This window comes from Apodemus sylvaticus, chromosome 12 (assembly GCF_947179515.1).
Source record: "Apodemus sylvaticus chromosome 12, mApoSyl1.1, whole genome shotgun sequence".
Classification (NCBI taxonomy): domain Eukaryota; kingdom Metazoa; phylum Chordata; class Mammalia; order Rodentia; family Muridae; genus Apodemus; species Apodemus sylvaticus.
In genome coordinates, this window is record NC_067483.1 from 46,564,204 (window position 1) to 46,586,206 (window position 22,003).

A 22,003-nucleotide genomic window follows, 5' to 3' on the forward strand; every position below is an offset into this window, starting at 1 on the left:
TGGTTTACTAGTGTTTCTGTATGTTATACACTCACCAACCAGAAATAGACAGGTGCACTGTTCAAACCCTTTTGGCAATCCTGAAAGTCATGGGTTAAGAGAAATCTGTAATGTGGGCAGAAATTCAGATTGTACATATGGTCATACATTTTGATTGAATAGAGAAATATCCAGTTGTGAAACTTGTTCACTGATTTATGGGCTATAGCTAACTTTTTGGTTGGATGGGGCTTGGGAAGGTCATAATTGGAAAATTGATGACACAGACCTTTGGGTAAGAAGATCCATGTGGATAGATCTCTCCAAATTGACAGAAGTTGTGTAGAAACTTGATTTCCATGGAAATGTTCATCAATAAGTAACTTTTGCTGAGGAGGATTTCAAAAAGCAAGTAGCCTAAATTTCTCATTCTGTGAATAGTCAATTTCTTTACACAGATATCCCTACCATTGTCCTATGGGCCGAAGAACAAAGTGGAGATGGTGACACAGATGAGGTATATACATGGGTTTCATAACATGGGTTTCCACTCACCAAGGCTGCCCTGGCTACATCTTTACCATTAGTGTCAAATCTTCCTACAGCAGAGACCAATACTGAGCTTCTGATGTGGCATCATTCACTGTGGAGATTAGCCAGCATCCTGATTACACGTTGACTGACATTGTACTTCTATGGAAAGTACACCGTTTTGTCATTTTGGAGTGGATACTAGTTCTGGTTATAAATTTATCTTTCCTGCACACAATGCCTCTGCCAAAAATGACCATCTGTGGACTCAATGAATGCCATATTCACCATCGTGGTATTCCACACAGTATTGCATCAGACCAAGACCCATGGTCATAGAATACACTGATCTTATCATGTTCCCTATTATTCTGCAACAACTAGCCTGATGGAAAGATAAAAATTCCTTTTGAATATACAGTTAGAGTATGAAAATACATGGCAGCAGCTGGGAGAGCTGTTGCAATGTTTTGCAGAGGGCAGAATATATTTTGAATATTCGTACAATATACAGTATGGTCTCTCCTGTAGCTAGCATCCATGGGTCTAGGTTCAAGGGGTACAAAATAGAAAGCCACTATCTTCTCTATTGATACAGTAGGAAAAAAATTGCTTCCTTTTCCTGAGATGTAAAACTCAGCTATACTAGGAGCTTTGTTTCCAGAACTGTGGCTCCTTGCAGATAATGTTCCTGCAAGGAGCCACAACAAACATTCTATTAACCTAGAAGGATAGACCTCCATCTGGCCACTTTGGTCATCTAATGTTCTTTAACAAACAGGCTAAGAAAGGAGTAACAATTTAAGAGGGGTGATAGATCCAACGTTAAATGGGGAAATGGGATTGCAACTCTAAAATGATGTAAGAAAAATTATATCTGGCATGCAGAGAATACCTATATTATATAATATATACATGTATATAATATATTATAAATAACATATATAATAGGTACATGAGTGTATGCATTATGTTTATACAATATGTTTGTCTATATGTATATTAACAAATGCTTATCTATATATAAAACAGGAAATATTAAAACTCATTAGAATTTGCTGAATAAATTTCACATTTTCAATAAAAAAAATGCATAATCTATCCAGTGTCAATTACAATCTCTTTAAAGATAATGAATAGCAGTCCTTTACAATACTAATTCTAAAGATAACTATAGTTTTTATAAATTAATTTATACTTATTGTTAATTTACTTTCTTTATTAATTTGCTTACTGAGTATGTAATTGTATGTGGTAGTTTCAATAGCTATGGCACCCAAAGACTCATATTCTTTAATACTTTTCCATGGAAAGTGACACTGTTAGGAAGTGTAGCCTTATGAATGTTGGTATGGACTTGTTGGATGAAGTGTGTCACTGTGGAGACAGGATTTGAGGTTTCCTATGCTCATACTATGCTCATCATGACACTGTCTTCTTCTGCTTGTGGATTAAGATGTAGAAATCTCAGCTTCTTTGTCAGAGTCATTTCTGCCTGGACACTGCCATACTTTCCACCATGATGATAATGGACTAAATACATTAACTTGTAAGCCTACCCAATTGCATGCTATTCATCATAAGAGTTGTGTTGGCTGATATGTCTCTTCACAGCAATGAAATCCTGCCTAAGACAATGCTCAATGCCTGTTTATACGTGATACAAAATATTTATAATTTCTAATGTGAATATTATTATAGTGATAAAATCACACACCTAATGAAAATTCTAATCCCTTTGTATAATTGCTTGAACCTTTTATTATTTCAGTGTACCAAATATCAGAATTTCATATGCAAGACACCTCTTAGATTTGAATTGATATGAAAGTATTATATAGTAATTAATTATATGCATTAGTAATGTAATATATGATAGTTTGGTTGTTACACATTTGGGAAATAATACTAATTTGAAGAATGAGTCAATATGTTTTTTATTCACTGTAAATCAAAACATTACATCAAAAAGTATTCAGGAAAATCTGAGAGAGTTCTGAATAGAAACAGTCATTGAAGAATGTACATTTATTTTCTTGCTTGAAATAATCTTTGGACATATCATATTTTGGGTTAGAAGTTTTGAAAGCACTGCTTTTGTATATGACAATAATCTTTAAAATGACAAATTAAACACAATATAACAAAAAGTTTATTTTTATGAGAAGAAATGAGTTAAACTATACTTCAATGTATATTGAAAATGTATTAGTAATATGAATATACATTTCTAATTAATGAAATCAACTAATAAATGTAATTTTATACACAAGTGGGATAGTTGATTTGACCATTAATGCACTTTGTACGAAATGGAGGTGATTCTCCTGCTTCTCTATATCCATGTTTACACATAAATTCAATATCCTCCCCTGATTGAGAATAAATCTTTTCATTTTCTCTCCATCTGAGAATTATGTTATGTTTTTCCATAACGTCTTCTGACACTACACATGCACCTGAAAGAAAATGACCAAAGTTCATTAAGTAATACATAAACCTACAGAAATCACCCCTATCTAAAGACTAATTCCATTTTTTCTAAGGTTTAACTATAAATTCAAAGTCATTATCAGTAACTTCAAAAATTAATTCAGGCATGAATTTAACACCATAAGTGAGAACTTTAATCATAATATTAGTTAACTGGTAAAAGCATCTGAAAAGACAAAAATAGAGAAATCTTATATATTAATAAGATGTAAAAATTCATATTAATATTCAAATGTTCACATCTATTATGGTAACTCCATATGGATACTCTATGAACCCACACTGAAAACCAATAACATTTTTCATACTTATAAGCATAAAAATGTAAATCTAAAATTTGTATGTAAGTACAACAAAATGAGTAGACACCTGGAACTAGAGTAGAAAGGAAAATCTGGAGACATCATATTACCTGATTTTAACATACATCAGGAGGCCCACAGTAGCCAGAATACTATGAACATGCCAACAAATAAAAAAAGTGATTGGAAAACTGTTTTATGTAACTGCAGTTAACTGATCTTAATACGCTTTCCAAAAACTTATGTTAGAGAACTGATATCATATTCTTATATCATTATATCATTTAGATATAAGGATAATTGATATCCATATGGAGATAGTTAAAATTTGATACTGTCTGTCATCCTGGGTAAAGTTAGATAAAAGTTGGTCAAAGGCAGCGATGTAAGAACAAACCACTGAAAGTACAAGGAAACACAACAGGGAAACATTTCATTGTTTTCGACTGAATGTTTGGAAGGGACTCCAAATTATAAGACAAAAAGCCAACCTTGAGCCATGGATTTTTCTCACAGTGAGTTACTTGTGAAAAGCACAGAACATAATCAATACAACTAAGAAATAGGCAGCCAGATGAGTCACACTAAGTGGTTGTCTATTGTTCATTTCTAGATGTTTGCATATCTTTTATAGGGGTGTCTTATGTCAAAAGAAAACATAAAAAAGTGAAAATTTATTTTCATTGGTTTGGTTGGGTTTGGTTCGGTTTTATATGATTTGCTTTGATTGATTTTGTCCTGGTTAGAAGTTAAAACACCTCTTCCCCTAAATTGGCTGTATTTTTTCTGAAAAGTCTTCACATTATATATGTCTTAAATTATACTTAAGTAATTGGTCAGGGTTTCAGTTTGTAGATAATGTTTAAATGAACTGTCATTAGTCTTTGGTAAAATGCATCATAAAAGAAAAATAAGCTAAGCAAAATTGGATAAATGAATAGATACTTCTCAAAATAAAGTTTGAACCTGAAGTAAGACAAAACACCTTAAAATTATTAACTGACATTTTTTTGCCAAAGACATATAGACAACTTGACACTCAATGAGTAAAACGTTTTAGAAAGGAGCCCTTAAAATTACAAACACTCATGAATGTGTGGTGGAAAAACTTATAAGCTATGAGTAAGTGAAGTTACTTTAGATAACAACTGATATTTTTTAAAAATTTAAAAGTAGATTTTATATAATGTTGCTATATTCTTCTTTTGGTATATACTCAAAGGAAATAAAATGAACCTTTTCAACCTGCATGTATATGTTTATTGCAAACTGCTATGTGACTGTAGATAAGATGAAAAATGTGTCTGAACTAATACCAATTGGTGACTTTGTAAAAACAACATGATATACTTCAATGTGAAATTTTGTTCAGACATTAATGATATATTTTATTATTTTAATTAGAAAAAGGCATTGTAGGACATAAATGAAATAAACCAAACATAGGAAGACAACTACTTTGTGTTGTTTCTCACAGAATAGAAAGATAGAATAAACTATCTAACATGCGTGACAGTGATTAATAGAAGTTAGTTGTCTTATCTAAGGGCAGAGAATGTTGTATGGATTTAATGAGTGCAAGATATATATTTCTGATATTTCTAAAAATGTAAAAGTAGATTTTACAAATTGTTGCTATATGCTTCTTTTGGTATATACTCAAAGGAAATAAAATGAACCGTCTCAACCTGCATGTATATGTTTATTGCAAACTGCTATGTGACTGTAGATAAGATGAAAAATATGTCTGAACTAATATCAATTGGTGAATTTATAAAAACAACATGGTATAAATAAATGTGAAATTTTGTTCAGACATTAATGAGATATTTTATTATTTTAATTAAAAAAGGCATTGTAGGACATAAATGAAATAAGCCAAACACAGGAAGACAACTACTTTGTATTATTTCTCACAAAATGGAAAGATAGAATAAACTATCTAACATGCGTGACAGTGATAAATAGAAGTTAGTTGTCTTATCTAAGGGCAGAGAATGTTGTATGAATTTAATAAATGCAGGATGTATATAGGTGTGATTTGAAATAGAATGGTCTCCATAGACTTACATATTGATTATTCATCGAGGACTGGTGATACTCAAAAAGGTTTAGAAGCTATGGCCTTGTTGGAGTTGGTGTAGCCTTGTTAGAAGTATGTCTATCTCTTTCTGCTGCTTGCAGAGTAAGATGCATAATGCTTAGCTACTTCTCCACCATTATGTTTAGCTTTGTGCTACCGTGTTCCCAAACATGATGATAGTACAATAAATCTCTGAAATTATAAGCTATTCCCAACAAATGTTTTCTTTTCTAAGAGTTGCCATGGTCATAGTGTCTCTTCACAACAAAAGAATACTGACTGAGAAAATAGGTGTAGGATATCATGCTGATGCCCATATTTGTTAACATTAATATGTGTTAGTAAAAACTTAATTATAAAGAATAACATGTGCAATTTTATTTGACAGTTGTATTTTATAAAAAGAATCTAATAATCTTGTTTTTAATCACATGATAATATTTGGCACTGAAGCACAAACAAAATATTCTATTATTAACAGAAAAATATCCATAATATAAAACAGTATCTCCTATAATCTATGAGAATAATGTACTTACGTAAACAGACTGGTGGCTTAGACCACTTTCCATGTCTACATATTATTTTCTTCTTTCCTTTAAGTAAATAATATTGCTGGCACTGATATTCAACTGATGATAATGGTGCATATACTGTTTGTGACAAGGAGGTGATGTCTCCATTTTCAATAGGAGGAGGAGGGCCACATTTGCCTGTTGAGTCTAAAGAGAAAACATTTGAATGTTTGAGAATCAAGTCAAATTACAGGCTCAAGCAGAACTCAAAAGAAAAGTGTTCAACAACTCTTTAGTGATTTCTGGCTAAATAAATGATTACTTAAAGAAATATTAATCATAAAAACTGAGAGTTACAAGTTTTTGCTTCCTTTCTTCTAAAGCACTAGTTTCTTGTTTGTTTGTTTGTTTGTTTCAAGATAGGGTTTCTCTGTGTAGCCCTGGCTGTTCTGGAACTCACTCTGTAGAGCAGGCTGGCCTCAAACTCAGAAATCCACCTGACTCTGCCTCCCAAGTGCTAGGATTAAAGGTGTGCACCACCACAGCCCAGCTTAAGGCACTAGTTTAACTACAGTAAACACATCTTCTCTGGAGTCTTCAAGTACTAATACATATCTTAACAGCTTTTGAACATACAGATGACAATGTAGATAGGCAATTTTTTAAATAAACTTAGAACTCTTTGACACTTTTGTAGAAATATATTTGTAAATGAGACTTTAAAAACTTCTAATGATACAGAAGGCTAATGACACTTTCTGGGTTTCTGATAGGGTCAAAATAAGCACAGACATCTATATGTTATACTTTGCTAAGTAAACCTGGCATGCTTGTTTTAGTAAATATTATATGAAGAGATAAGATATTTAAAATTCTAGCAAACAAATTCAGAACTCTTCTAACAGTATAATATTGTGTTATATGTTTTCCTTTTAGATTACTGAGTACCCTTGTGAGGACAGAAGAGAAGTCTGAAATCAAAAGTTCTGATTCTGTTCAGTAAGATCTCAAGGAGACCTTTGGTTCATCATGATACTGAACCAAACTCAAATCTTTATAAGGTAAAAACAAGACATTCATGATTCAAACAAAATTAATGTTTTAGTGTGAAATAAAATAAAAACAATTGGCCATAATACATGGATGTACATGTTCAAGAACTGAGTAAACCATAATAGGATAAGTTCCATGAAGCTTCTGGAAATTCATCTACTGATACTGCTTAAAGAAAACATCTCAGAAAAAAAAATTAGTAGAAAGTCATCATCAACCACAGTGGACCAAGATCCCAAAGAAAGTAACTGCTATCTATCACCATGCAAACCATAGAAAGTAAAAGACAATGAGTGTTAGCCTTACGTTCTGTATCCTGTGGTGCTAGCCTTTTGAAAAAAAGACATTAATGAAGACATTATCCAATAAAAGAAATTAAAGGGGATTTTTCTCCAGCAGAGAATTCTTCCCAGAAAATAACGACCAGAATTCATTACATAAGTAAAAATAGAAATTAAGAGCAGGACAAATTTAACTGTAAAATTAGCGGTATATACTAGATAATCTTTGTAATCATTAAATTAGGTTTGTGTTTCAAGCAAAACCTAACCTTTAAGAATAATGTTATAAAAAAGGCAACTGATTTGCTTGAGTTGATTTTATAACCAGCCACTTTGCTGAAGTTGTTTATCAGCTGTAGGAGTTCTCTGGTGGAGGTTTTCGGGTCACTTAAGTAGACTATCATGTCATTTGAAAATAGAGATAATTTGACTTCTTCCTTTCCAATTTGTATCCCCTTGACCTCCTTATGTTGTCTAATTGCTCTAGCTAGAACTTCAAGTACTATATTGAAAATATATGGAGAGAGAGGACAGCCTTGTCTAGTCCCTGATTTTAGTGGGATTGCTTCAAGTTTCTCTCCATTTAGTTTGATGTTGGCTACTGGTTTGCTGTATATTGCTTCAAGGATGTTTAGGTATGGGCCTTGAATTCCTGTTCTTTCCAATACTTTTAGCATGTGTCCCTGTTTAGTTTCTGTGTTCCTGATCGGTCCATTGAGGAAAGTGCAGTGTTGAAGTCACCCACAATTATTGTGTTAGGTGCAATGTGTGCTTTGAGCTTTAATAAAGTTTCTTTTATTAATGAGGGTACCCTGCATTTGGAGCATAGATGCTCAGGATTGAGAGTTCTTCTTGTTGTATTTTTCCTTTGACCAGCAAGAAGTGTCCCTCAGAGTCTCTTTTGATGACTTTGGGTTGAAAGTCAATTTTATCTGATACTAGAATGGCTACTCCAGCTTGTTTCCTGAGACCATTTGCTTGTAACATTGTCTTCCAGTCTTTTACTCTACAGTAGTGTTTGTCTTTGTCCCTTAGGAGTGTTTCCTGTATGCAGCAAAATATAGGGTCCTGTTTATGTATCCAGTTACTTGGCCTTTTTCTCTTACTGCCTTTAATATTCTTTCTATGTTTAGTTTATTTGATGTTTTGATTATTATGTGACAGGAGGTATTTTTGTTCTGGCCCAGTCTGTTTGGAGTTCTGTAGGCTTCTTGTATATTCATGGGCATCTCTCTCTTTAGGTTAGGGAAGTTTTCTTCCATAATTTTATTGAAGATATTTGCTGGCCCTTTAAGTTATAAATCTTCACTCTCATCTATGCCTATAATCCTTAGGTTTGGTCTTCTCATTGTGTCCTGGATTTCCTGGATATTTTGGGTTACAAGCTTTTTGCATTTTGCATTTTCTTTAACTGTTGAGTCCATGGTTTCTATGGTATCTTCAGCATCTGAGATTCTTTCTTCTATCTCTTGTATTCTGTTGTTGATATTTGCATCTATGTCCTCTGATTTCTTCCCAAGGTTTTCTATCTCCAAAGTTGTCTCCCTTTGAGTTTTCTTAGTAGTTTTTGCTTCTGATTTTAGATCCTGGATGATTTTGCTTAGCTCCTTCACTTGCTTGTTTGTGCTTTCCTGTAATTCTTTAAGAGCTTTTTGTGCTTCCTCTTTCATGACCTCAGCCTGTTGACCAAAGTTCTCCTGTGTTTAAGTGATTTTTGTGTTTCGTACTTATTGGCTTTTGCATTTTCCTGAGTTTGTTTCAATGATTTTTGTGTTTCCCTTGTAAGGGCTTCTAACCTTTGATCCATTTTCTCCTGAATTTCTTTAAGTATTTCCTTCATGTGTTCCTGTACCAGCATCATGACCAGTGCTTTTAAATCCAAATCTTGTTTTACTGGTGTGATGGGGTAATCAGGACATGCTGTTAAAGGAGAATTGGGTTCAGATGCTGCCATATTGCCTTGATTTCTGTTAGTGACGTTCCTGCATTTGCCTTTTGCCATCTTCCTATACTCAAAGGATATGCAGGCTGAGAAAGAAGTTAGGGAAATGACACCCTTCACAATAGCCACAAACAATATAAAGTATCTTGGTGAGACTCTAACCAAACAAGTGAAAGATCTATAGACAGGAACTTCAGGTCTCTGAAGAAGGAAATCAAATAAGACCTCAGAAAATGGAAAAATCTGCCATGCTCGTGGATTGGCAGGATTAATATAGTTAAAATGGCCATCTTGCCAAAAGCAATCTACAGATTCAATGCAATCTCCATCAAAATCCCAACTCGGTTCTTCACAGAGTTAGGAAAAGCAATTCTCAAATTCATCTGGAATAATAAAAAAACCCAGGATAGCTAAAACTATTCTCAACAACAAAAGAAATTCTGGGGGAATCAGTATCCCTGACTTCAAGCAATACTACAGAGCAACAGTGTTAAAAACTGCATGGTATTGGTACAGTGACAGACAAGCCGATCAATGGAGTAGGTTTGAAGACCCAGAAATGAACCCACACACCTATGGTCACTTGATCTTCGACAAAGGAGCCAAAAACATCCAGTGGAAAAAAAGATAGCCTTTTCAACAAATGGTGCTGGATCAATTGGAGGTCAGCATGCAGAAGAATTCGAATTGATTCATTGGATCAAGGACCTCCAGGTAAAACCAGGCACACTGAAACTAATAGAAAAGAAACTGTGGAAGACCCTAGAGGACATGGGCACGGGGGGGAAAAGTTCTTGAACAGATCACCAATAGCTTACGCTCTAAGATCAAGAATTGACAAATGGGACCTCATAAAATTACAAAGTTTCTGTAAGGCAAAGGACAGTGTTAAAAGGACAAAACGGCAACCATCAAATTGGGAAAGGATATTCACCAATCCTACATCTGATAGAGGGTTAATATCCAATATATACAAAGAACTTAAGAACTCAAACTCAAGAAGACCCCAGGGAACCAAATAACCCTATGAAAAATGGGGTACAGATCTAAACAAAGAATTTTCACCTGAAGAAATTCAGATGGCCGAGAGGCACCTTAAGAAGTGCTCAACATCATTAATCATTAGGGAAATGCAAATCAAAACAACCCTGAGATTTCACCTTACAGCTGTCAGAATGGCTAAGGTCAAAAACATAGGAGACAGCAGGTGTTGGCGAGGATGTAGAGAAAGAGGAACACTCCTCCACCACTGGTGGGGCTGTAAAATGGTACAACCACTTTGTAAATCAGTCTTGCGGTTCCTCAGAAAACTGGACATGACACTTCCAGAGGACCCTGCTACACCTCTCCTGGGCATATACCCAAAGGATTCCCCGGCATGCAATAAAGACAAATGCTCCATTATGTTCATAGCAGCCTTATTTATAGTAGCCAGAAGCTGGAAAGAACCCAGATGCCCCTCAAAGGAAGAATGGATACAGAAAATGTGGTATATTTACACAATGGAATACCACTCAGCAATTAGAAACAATGAATTCACAAAATTTTTAGGCAAATGATTTAATCTGGAAAATATCATCCTAAGTGAGGTAACCCAGTCACAAAAGAATACACATGGAATGCAATCTCTGATAAGTGGATATTAATTAGCCCAGAAGCCCTGAATACCCAAGGCACAAATCGCATAACAAATGACTCCCATGAGGAAATATAGAGAAGGTTCTGATCCTGGAAAGGATTGATCTAGCATTGGAGGGGAATATAAAGACAGAGGAAAAAAAGGAGGTAGGTCATTGGATAATGGATGGAGAGAAGAAGGTTTATGGGACATATGGGGAGGGGGGATCCAGGAAAAGGGAAATCATGTGGAATGTAAACAAAGAATATAGAAAATAAAAATATTAAAAAAAGAATAATGGTATAAGGGTGGAAAATACCAACACTTCCCATAGAAAAATCAATAAGCTAATCTTTCAACAGACCCAATAAAAGATACCTATACAATCAGAATTTTACCTTTAACTCAGAAGATAACAGTAAGAACCAATCACTTTTCCTTAATAACTCTTAATATCAATGATCTCAATTCCCCTATAAAAAGACATAGACAAACAGACCGGATATGTGAACGGGACCCAACACTTTGCTACATACAAGAAACCCACCTCAGTGACAAAGACAGTCACTATTTCAGAGTCAAAGGTTAGAAAAGAATTTTCCAAGCAAATGATCCCAAGAAACAAGTTGGAGTGGCCATTCTTATCTTGGATAAAATTGACTTGCAACCAAAAGTTGTCAAAAAAGATAAAGAGGGACACTTCATACTAGTTAAAGGAAAAGTCTACCAAGATGAACTCTCAATTCTGAACATCTATGCTTTGAATGTAAGGGCACCCACATTCATAAAAGAAACTTTAATAAAGCTCAAAGTATACATTACACCCCACACAATAATAGTAGGAGACTTTAATAGTCACTCTCAAAAAATACACAAATAATGGAATCAGAAACTAAACATAGATACAGTGAAATTTACTAAAGTTAAGAACGAAATGGATCTAACAGATATTTATAGATCATTCCACCCTAAAACAAAAGAATATATCTTCTTCTCAGCAACTCATGGTACCTTCTCCAAAAGTGACCATATAATTGGTCACAAAACAGGCCTCAACGGATGCAAAAATATTGAAATTGTTCTATTCATCTTATCAGATCACCATGGCCAAAGGCTGGTCAAAAGTTCATACAAAAACAATGGAAAACACACATACACATGGACTTTGAACAATGCTCTTCTCAACAATAGCTTGGTCAAGAAGAAATAAAGAACATAAAGGCTTTTTAGAATTTAATGAAAATGGAGACACATCATACCAAAATTTATGGGACACTATGAAAGCAGTGCTAAGAAGAAAACTCATAGCTCTAAATGCCCCCAAACAGAGAATGGAGAGAGCTTACCCTAACAGCTTGACAGTGCACTTGAAAGCTCTAGAACAAAAAGAAGCAAATAAACCCAAGAGGAGTAGACTGTAAGAAATAATCAAACTCAGGGCTGAAATGAAACAAAAAGAAACAAAAAGAACTATACAAAGAATCAACAAAACAAGAAGTTGGTTCTTTGAAAAAATCAACTAGATAGATAAACCCTTAGCCAGACTAACCAGAGGGCACAGAGACAGTATCCAAATTAATAAAATCAGAAATGAAAAGGGAGATATAACAACAGAAACTGTGGAAATTAAAAAAATCATCAGATCCTACTACAAGAGTTTATACTCATCAAAGTTTGAAAATCTGGATGAAATGGACAACTTTCTAGATATATACCAGGTGCCAACGTTAAAACAGGATCAGATAATCCATCTAAATTTTCCCATAAGTTCTGAGAAAATAGAATCAGTCATTAATAGTCTCCAATCAAAAAAAAAAAAAAAAGGCCATGGTTTAGCTGGGAATTCTATCAGATCTTCAAAAAAGAGCTAATGCAGATACTCTTCAAACTGTTCCACGAAATAGAAACTCAAGGAACACTACCCAACTGATTCTATCAAGCCACAGTAATGCTTATACTTAAACCAAACAAAGACCAAACAAGGAAGGAGAACTTCAGCCTAATCTCCCTTATGAACAATGATGCAAAAATACTGAACAAAATACTGGCCAACCGAATCCAAAAAAATGCATCAAAGCTATAATTCACCACGATCAGGTAGGCTTCATCCCAAGGATGCAGGAATGGTTCAATATATGGAAATCTATCAATATAATCCACTACATAACCAAACTAAAGGAAGAAAAACCACATGGCCATTTCATTAGATGCTGAAAAGGTTTTTGACAAAATCCAGCATCTCTTCATGATAAAAATCTTGGAGAGATAGGGAATCCAAGGTCCATACCTAAATATAGTGAAAGCTATATACTACAAACCAGTACCCAACATCAAGTTAAAAAGAGAGAAACTTGAAGCAATCCCACTAAAATCAGGGACCAGACAAGGCTGCCCACCCTCTCCCTATCTATTCAATATAGTACTTGAAGTACTAGCCAGAGCAATCAGAGAACAAAAGGATGTCAAAGGTATACAAATTGGAGAGGAAGAAGTCAAAATATCACTATTTGAAGATGATATGATAGTATACTTAAGCAACCTGAAGGCTTCCACCAGAAAACTCCTAAAGTTGATAAACAACTTCAGCTAAGTGGCTGGATATAAAATTAACTCAAGCAAATCAGTAGCCTTCCTCTACTCAAAGGATAAACAAGATGAGAAAGAAATTAGGGAAATGGCACCCTTCACAATAGTCCCGAATAATATTTCTTACCTAGGTGTGACCCTAACAATGCAAGTGAAAGATCTGTATGACAAGAACTTCAAGCCTCTGAGGAAAGAAATGGAAGAATGTCTCAGAAGATGGAAAGATCTCCCATGTTCTTGGATTGGCAGGATCAATGTAGTAAAAATGGCCATCTTGCCAAAAGCAATCTACAGATTCAAGGCAATCCCATTCTAAATCCCAAATCAATACTTCATAGATCTAGAAAAAGAAATTCTCAAATTCATCTGAAATAACAAAAAACTCAGGATAGCAAAAACTATTCTCCATAGCAAAAGATCTTCTGGGGAATCACCAACCCTGACCTCAAGCTCTACTACAGAGCAATAGTGATAAAAACTGTTTGGTACTAGTATGCAGACAGGCAAGAAAATGAATGAAATCGAATTGAAGACCCAGAAAAGAACCCGCATACATATGGTCACTTGATATTTGACAAAGGAACTAAAAAACGTCCAGTGGAAAAAAGACAGCATTTTAAACAATTGGTGCTGCATCAATGCAGAGGTCTGCATGCAGAAAAATGCTAATTCACCCATTCTTAACTCCTTGTATAAAGCTTAAGTTCAAGGGTCCACACATAAAACCAGACACACTGAAGCTTATAGAGGAGAAAATGGGGAACAATTTTGAACACATGGACACAGGGGAAAAGTTCCTGAACAGAACACCAATGGTTTATGCTCTAAGAACAAGAATCGACAACTGGAACCTCATAAAAGTGCAGAGCTTCTATAAGGCAAAGGACAAGGTTAAGGACAAAACAGCACCAACAAATTGGGAAAAGATATTTACTAGCCCTACATCATATAGAGGGCTAATATACAATGAATAAAAAGAACTCAAGAAGTTAGTCTCCAGGGAGTCAAATAACCCTATTAAAAATTGGGTACATAGCTAAACAGGAAATTCTCAACTGAGGAATCTCGAATGGCTCTAAAGTACCTAAAGAAATGTTCAGCATCCTTAGTTATCAGTGAGATGCAAATCCAAACACTGAGATTCTACCTCACACCAGTCAGAATGGCTAAGATGAAAATCATAGGAGACAGAAGCTTCTGGCAAGGATGTTGGGAAAAAGGAACATTTCTCCATTGTTGGTGGGATTGCAAGCTGGTAAAACCACACTGGAAATCAGTTTGATGATTCCTCAGAACATCAGACATAGGACTACCTGAGAACTCAGCTATACCACTCCTGGGCATATACCCAGAAGATGCTCCCTCATGTAATAAGGACACATGCTACACTATGTTCATAGCTGCCTTATTATAATAGCCAGAAGCTGGAAAGAACCCAGATGTCCTTCAAGAGAGGAATGGATACAGAAACTTTTGTATATATACACAATGGAGTACTATTCAGCTATTAAAAACAATGAATTCATGAAATTCTTAGGGAAATGGATGGAACTAGAAAGTGTCATCCTGAGCAAGGCAACCCAATCACAAAAGAATGCACATGTTATGCCTTCACTAATAAGAGGATGTTAGCCCAAAAGCTCAAAATAAACAAGTTACAAATCACCCAGCACAGGAAGCTCAAGAAGAAGGAGGAGTTAAGTGAGGGTGCTTTGGTTTCTCTGAGATGGCGAACAAAATAGTCACAAGAGGAATAAGGGAGACAATGTGTGGAGCAGAGACTGAAGTAAAGGCCACCCAGAGACTGCCCTACCTGATGATTCATTCTATAAACTGTCACCAAACCCCAACACTACTATGGATGACAAGAAGTGCATAAAAGAGCCTGTTATGGTTGTCTCCTGAGGGGCCTTGCCAGAGCCCCAGAAATACAGAGGCAGATGCTAGCAGTCAACCATTTAATGGGACGTGGGGTCCCCAATGGAAGAGCTGGAGGTTGGTCCAGAGGAGTGGAAGTGGTTTACAGCCCCAAGGGAAGCATAATGATGTAGGCCACCCAGACGCCCCAGGACTTCCAGGGACTAAACCTTCAACCAAGGGGTACACATGGTTTCAGCCAAAAATGTGGGAGAGGAATGCCTTGCTGGATACCAATGGGAGAGTGGTCTTTAGTCAGGCAAAGGCTCAATAGATGAACCAACAAAGGAAAATTGAGGGAGGGGAGGTGGGAGTGGGTTGAGTAGAGGGGCATATAAGTGGGGGCATGGGGTGGGGGGTCTTTTAGGAGAGGGAAATTGGGAAAGGCTTTACCATTGGCAATGTAAATGAAGATGATATTCAATAAAAAAGAATAATGTTAAAAATTATCATAGGAGGCAGAAGGAGAGAGGAACATTAATGTGAGAGGGGGAAAGGAGGGAATAGTAGAAGTGCAGGATCAGATATTGTAGGGAGAATCCTAGAATTCTGTAGACAGAATCCTAGAAGGCCAGGAGAATGAATAGAAATATACTCCAGGGTTGTTTGGGGGCCTGGGAAATCTCTAGAAAGTTCCAGAAAGCAAGGATATGAGAGGCATTCAGGATCCAATGGAGATAAGCTTATCCAAAATATCCAACAGTGGGGAGATGGAGAATAAAGGGACCGCCAGTAGAGGCAGTGCATGAGGCCAGCTGGGCACCCAGAGGTCTACTGGGAGCAGGCAGCGTGCACTGGTGAGTCTGGCCCTGCAGAGTTGAGGATCCATTCTGGAGGCCTCTGGCAGGAGCCTTCTGGAACAGCCTGGGCCATGGTGCCCCTTCTCCAGGCAGTGCAGGAGGCCAGCTGTGCACCCAGAGGCCAGCTAGGAAGAGGCAGCTTGCACTGGTGAGTCCAGCATTGACAACAAGACCAACTAACACCAGTGAGAACTACATGGCAAAAGTCAAACATAGGAATGTTACTAACAGAAAATAAGACAATATGGCAGCATCTGAACCAAATTCTCTATTAACAGCATGTCCTGGATACCTCAACACACCAGAAAAACAAGATTTGGATTTAAAAATCACTGGTCATGATGCTGTTGCAGGAACACATGAAGGACATAAATAAATCTCTTAATGAAATTCAGGAGAAAATGTATCAAAAGTTAGAGGCCATTACAAGGGAAACCCAAAAATCATTGAAAGAAATTCAGGAGAATACAGGTCAAAAGATAGAAGCCAATAAGGAGAAAACACAAAAATCACTTAAAGAAATACAGGAGAACTTTGGTCAACAGGCTAAGGTCATGAAAGAGGAAACCCAACAATCTCTTAAAGAATTACAGGAAAACATAAACAAGCAAGTGAAGGAGCTGAACAAAACTATCCAAGATCTAAAAACAGAAGTAGAAACAACTAAGAAATCGCAAAGGAAGACAACTTTGGAGATAGAAAACCTTGGGAAGAAATCAGGGGCCATAGATGCAAATACCAAAATAGAATACAAGAGATAGAAGAAAGAATCTCAGATGATAAAGATACCATAGAAACCATGGATTCAACAGTTAAAGAAAATGCAAAATGCAAAAAGCTTGTAACCCAAAACATCCAGGAAATCCAGGACACAATGAGAAGACCAAACTTAAGGATTATAGGAATAGTTGAGAGTGAAGATTTACAACTTAAAGGGCCAGCAAATATCTTCAACAAAATTATGGAAGAAAACTTTCCTAACCTAAAGAGAGAGATGCCCACGAATATATAAGAAGCCTACAGAACTCAACAGATTGGACCAGAACAAAAATATCTTGCATCACATAATAATCAAAACCCCAAATGTACTAAACAAAGAAAGAATATTAAAGGCAGTAAGAGAAAAAGGCCAAGTAACATATAAATGAAGACCTATCAGAATCACACCAGACTTCTCACCAGAGACTATGAAAGTCAGAAGATCTTGGGCAGATCTCATGCAGACTCTAAGAGAACACAAATGCCAGCCAAAACTACTACACCCAGCAAAACTCTCAATCACCATAGATGGAGAAAACAAGATATTCCATGACAAAACCAAATTTACCCAATATCTTTCCACAAACCCAGTCCTGCAAAGGATAATAGGAGGAAAACACCAATACAAGGAGGGAAACGACACCCTGGAAAAAGCAAGATAGTAACCTTCTTTCATCAAACCCAAAAGAAGATAACCAATCAAACATAAAAAATAACATCAAAAATAACTGGAAGTAATAATCACTATTCCTTGATAGTGCTTAACATCAATGGACTCAATTCCCCAATAAAAAGATATAGACTAACAGACTGGATAAGAAAACAGAACCCTACATTTTGCTGCATATAGGAAACACACCTCAGGGTCAAAGACAAACACTACCTTAGAGTAAAAGTGTGGAAAACCATTTTATAAGCAAATGGTCTCAGGATACAAGCCGGAGTAGCCAGTCTAATATCAGATAAAATTGACTTTCAACCTAAAGTCATCAAAAGAGACACCGAGGGACACTCTTGCTGGTCAAAGGAAAAATACACCAAGAATAACTCTAAATCCAGAACATCTATGCTCCAAATGCAAGGGCACCCTCATTTATAAAAGAAATTTTACTAAAGCTCAAAGCACACATTGCAACTAACACAATAATTGTGGGTGACTTCAACACTGCACTTTCCTCAATGGACTGATCAGGAAAACAGAAACTGAACAGGGACACAGTGAAACTAATTGAAACTTTGGACCAATTATATTTAACAGATATATGTATATATGTATATATAACATTTCATCCTAAAGCAAAAGAATATATCTTTTTCTCAGTACCTCATGGTACCTTCTCCAAAATCAACCATATAATTGGTCACATGACAGACCTTAACAAATATAAGAAGATCAAAATAAGCCCATGCCTAATATCAGATCACTATGGAGTAAAAGTGGTCTTCAATAGCAACAAAAACAACAGAAACCCCACATAAACTTGGAAACTGGACAATACTCTATTCAATGATACCTTGGTCAAGGAAGAAATAAAGAAAGTAATCAAAGACTTTTTAGAATTTAATGAAAATGAAGAGAAAGCATACCCAAATCTATGGGACACAATGAAAGCAGTGCTAAGAGGAAAACTCATACCCCTGAGGGCCTCCAAAAAGAGGAGCATACACTAGCAGCTTAATGGTACATCTGAAAGCCCTGGAATAAAAAGAAGCTAATTCACCCAGGAGGAGTAGAAGGCAGGAAATCATGAAACTCAAGGCTGAAATCAATCAAGTAGGAACAAAGAGAACCATACAAAGAATCAACAAAACCAGGAGCTTGTTCTTTGAGAAAATCAACAAGATAGATAAACCCTTAGCCAGACTAACCGAAGGGCACAGAGGCAGTATCCAGATTAACAAACTTAGAAATGAAAAGGGAGATATAACAACAGAAACTGAAGAAATTCAAAAAATCCTCAGATCCTATTACAAAAGCCTATACTCAACACAACTGGAGAATCTGGAGGAAATGGACAGTTTCCTAGACAGATATCAAACACCAAAATGAAATCAGGATCAAATTGATCATCTAAACAGTCCCATAACCCCTAATGAAATAAAAGGGGTCATAGAAAGTCTCCCAACCAAAAAAAAAAAAAAAAAAAAAAAAGCACGGGACCAGATGGCTTCAGTGCAGAATTCTATCAGACCTTCAAAGAAGACCTAACACCAATACTTTTCAAAATATTCCACAAAATAGAAACAGAAGGAACACTACCCAACTTGTTCTACAAAGCCACAATTGCGCTGATACCAAAACCACACAAAGAATCAACAAAGAAAGAGAACTTCAGGTCAATTTCCCTTATGAATATTGATGCAAAAATACTGAATAAAATTATTGCCAACTGAATCCAAGAACACATCAAAATGATCCTTCACCATGATCAAGTAGGCTTTAACCCAGGGTTGCAGGGATGGTTCAATATAAGGAAATCCATCAATACAATCCACTAATCAAAAAAAAAAACAAAAAACCCATATGATCATTTCATTAAATGCTGAAAAAGCATTTGACAAAATTCAGCATCCTTTCATGCTAAAAGTCTTGGAAAGAACAGGAATTCAAGACCCATACCTAAACATAGTTAAAGCAATATACAGCAAACCATTAGCCAACATCAAACTAAATGGAGAGAAACTTGAAGCAATCCCACTAAAATCAGGGACTAGACAAGGCTGCCTGCTCTCTCCATATCTTTTCAATATAGTACTAGAAGTTCTAGCTAGAGCAATTAGACAACATAAGGAGGCCAAAGTGATACAAATTGGAAAGGAAGAAGTTAAATTACCACTATTTGCATATGAAGTGATTGTATACTTAAGTGATCCAAAAAACTCCACCAGAGATCTCCTACAGCTGATAAACAACTTCAGCAAAGTGGCTTTTTATAAAATCAACTCAAGCAAATCAGTTGCCTTCCTATACTCAAAGGATAAGCAGGCTGAGAAAGAAGTTAGGGAAATGACACCCTTCACAAAAGTCACAAACAATATAAAGTGTCTTGGTGTGAGTCTAACTAAATAAGTGAAAGATCTATATGACAAGAACTTCAGGTCTCTGAAGAAGGAAATCGAATAAGACCTCAGAAAATAGAAAAATCTGCCATGCTCGTGGATTGGCAGGATTAATATAGTTAAAATGGCCATCTTGCCAAAAGCGATCTACAGATTCAATGCAATCCCCATCAAAATCCCAACTCAGTTCTTCACAGAGTTAGAAAAAGCAATTCTCAAATTCATCTGGAATAACAAGAAACCCAGGATAGCTAAAACTATTCTCAACAACAAAAGAAATTCTGGGGGAATCAGTATTCCAGACTTCAAGCAATATTACAGAGCAATAGTGTTAAAAACTGCATGGTATTGGCACAGTGACAGGCAAGTGGACCACTGGAATTGAATTGAAGACCCAGAAATGAATCCACACACCTATGCTCAATTGATCCTTGGCAAAGGAGCAGAAATTATCCAGTGGAAAAAAGATAGCCTTTTCAACAAATGGTGCTGGTTCAACTGGAGGTCAGCATGCAGAAGAATGGGAATTGTTCCATTTTTATCTCCTTGTACTAAGCTCAACTCCAAGTGTATCAAGGACCTCTACATAAAACCAGACACACTGAAACTAATAGAAAACAAACTAGGGAAAACCCTTGAGGACATGGGCACAGGGGAAAAGTTCCTGAACAGAACACCAATAGCTTATGCTCTAAGATCAAGAATTGACAAATGGGACCTCATAAAATTATAAAGTTTCTGTAAGGCAAAGGACACTGTCTAATGGACAAAACTGCAACCAATAAATTGGGAAAAGATCTTCACAAACCCCACATCCAATAGAGGGCTAATATCAAATATATACAAAGAACTCAAGAAGTTTGACTCCAGGATACCAAATAACCCTATTTAAAAAATGGGGTACAGCCCCGGCATGCAATAAAGACACATGCTCCATAATGCTCATAGCAGCCTTATTTATAATAGCCAGAAGCTGGAAAGAACCCAGATGCCCCTCAAAGGAGGAATGGATACAGAAATGGAATACTACTCAGCAATTAGAAACAATGAATTCACAAAATTTTTAGGCAAATGGTTTGATCTGGAAAATATCATCCTAAGTGAGGTAACCCAGTCACAAAAGAATACACATGGAATGCAATCTCTGATAAGTGGATATTAATTAGCCCAGAAGCCCTGAATACCCAAGGCACAAATCGCATAACAAATGAATCCCATGAAGAAGTATGGAGAAGGTCCTGATCCTGGAAAGGATCGATCTAGCATTGGAGGGGAATATAAAGACAGAGAAAAAAAAAAGGAGGGAGGTGATTGGAGAATGGATGGAGAGAAGAAGGTTTATGGGACATATGGGGAGGGGGGATCTGGGAAAGGGGAAGTCATGTGGAATGTAAACAAAGAACGTAGAAAATAAAAATATAAAAAAAATGCGGTACAGATCTAAACAAAGAATTTTCACCTGAAGAAATTCAGATGGCCAGGAAGCACTTTAAGAAATGCTCAACATCATTAGTCATTAGGGAAATGCAAATCAAAACAACCCTGAGATTTCACCTTACACCAGTCAGAATGGCTAAGGTTAAAAACTCAGGAGACAGCAGGTGTTGGGGAGGATGTGGAGAAAGAGGAACACTCCTCCACTGCTGGGATTGCAAGCTGGTACAACCACTATGGAAATCAGTCTGGCAGTTCCTCAGAAAACTGGACATGACACTTCCGGAGGACCCTGCTTTACCTCTCCTGGGCATATACCCAAAGGATTCCCCAGCGTGCAATAAGGTCACATGCTCCATTATGTTCATAGCAGCCTTATTTATTATAGCCAGAAGGTGGAAAGAACCCAGATGTCCCTCAGTGGAGGAATGGATACAGAAAAGTGATATATTTACACAATGGAATACTACTCAGCAATTAAAAACAATGAATTCATGAAAATTTTAGGCAAATGTTGGAACTGGAAAATATCATCCTAAGTGAGGTAACCCAATCACAAAAGAATACACATGGAATGCAATCTCTGATTAGTGCATATTAATTAGCCCAGAAGCTTGGAATAAACAAGGCACAATTAGCATAACAAATGA

At 36.1% G+C, this 22,003-nt stretch overlaps 1 protein-coding gene across 5 annotated transcripts in view; it reads right to left on the reverse strand.

Annotated features, from left to right (window-relative positions):
* Window positions 1–2,428: 2,428 nt before the first annotated feature.
* LOC127697904 (complement factor H-like) overlaps window positions 2,429–22,003 on the reverse strand; it is a 577,689-nt gene continuing 558,114 nt past the window's right edge. For 3 of the 5 annotated variants that reach the window (XM_052201284.1, XM_052201281.1, XM_052201278.1), the window contains exons 21-22: window positions 5,928–6,110; window positions 2,429–2,969 (exon numbers count right to left, since the gene is read on the reverse strand). In XM_052201284.1, coding sequence (XP_052057244.1) covers window positions 2,773–2,969; window positions 5,928–6,110 — 380 coding nt within the window. In that variant the 3' untranslated portion in view covers window positions 2,429–2,772. The remainder of the gene's footprint in view (window positions 2,970–5,927; window positions 6,111–22,003) is intronic. The other 2 variants (XM_052201283.1, XM_052201282.1) reach the window with 1 other exon arrangement.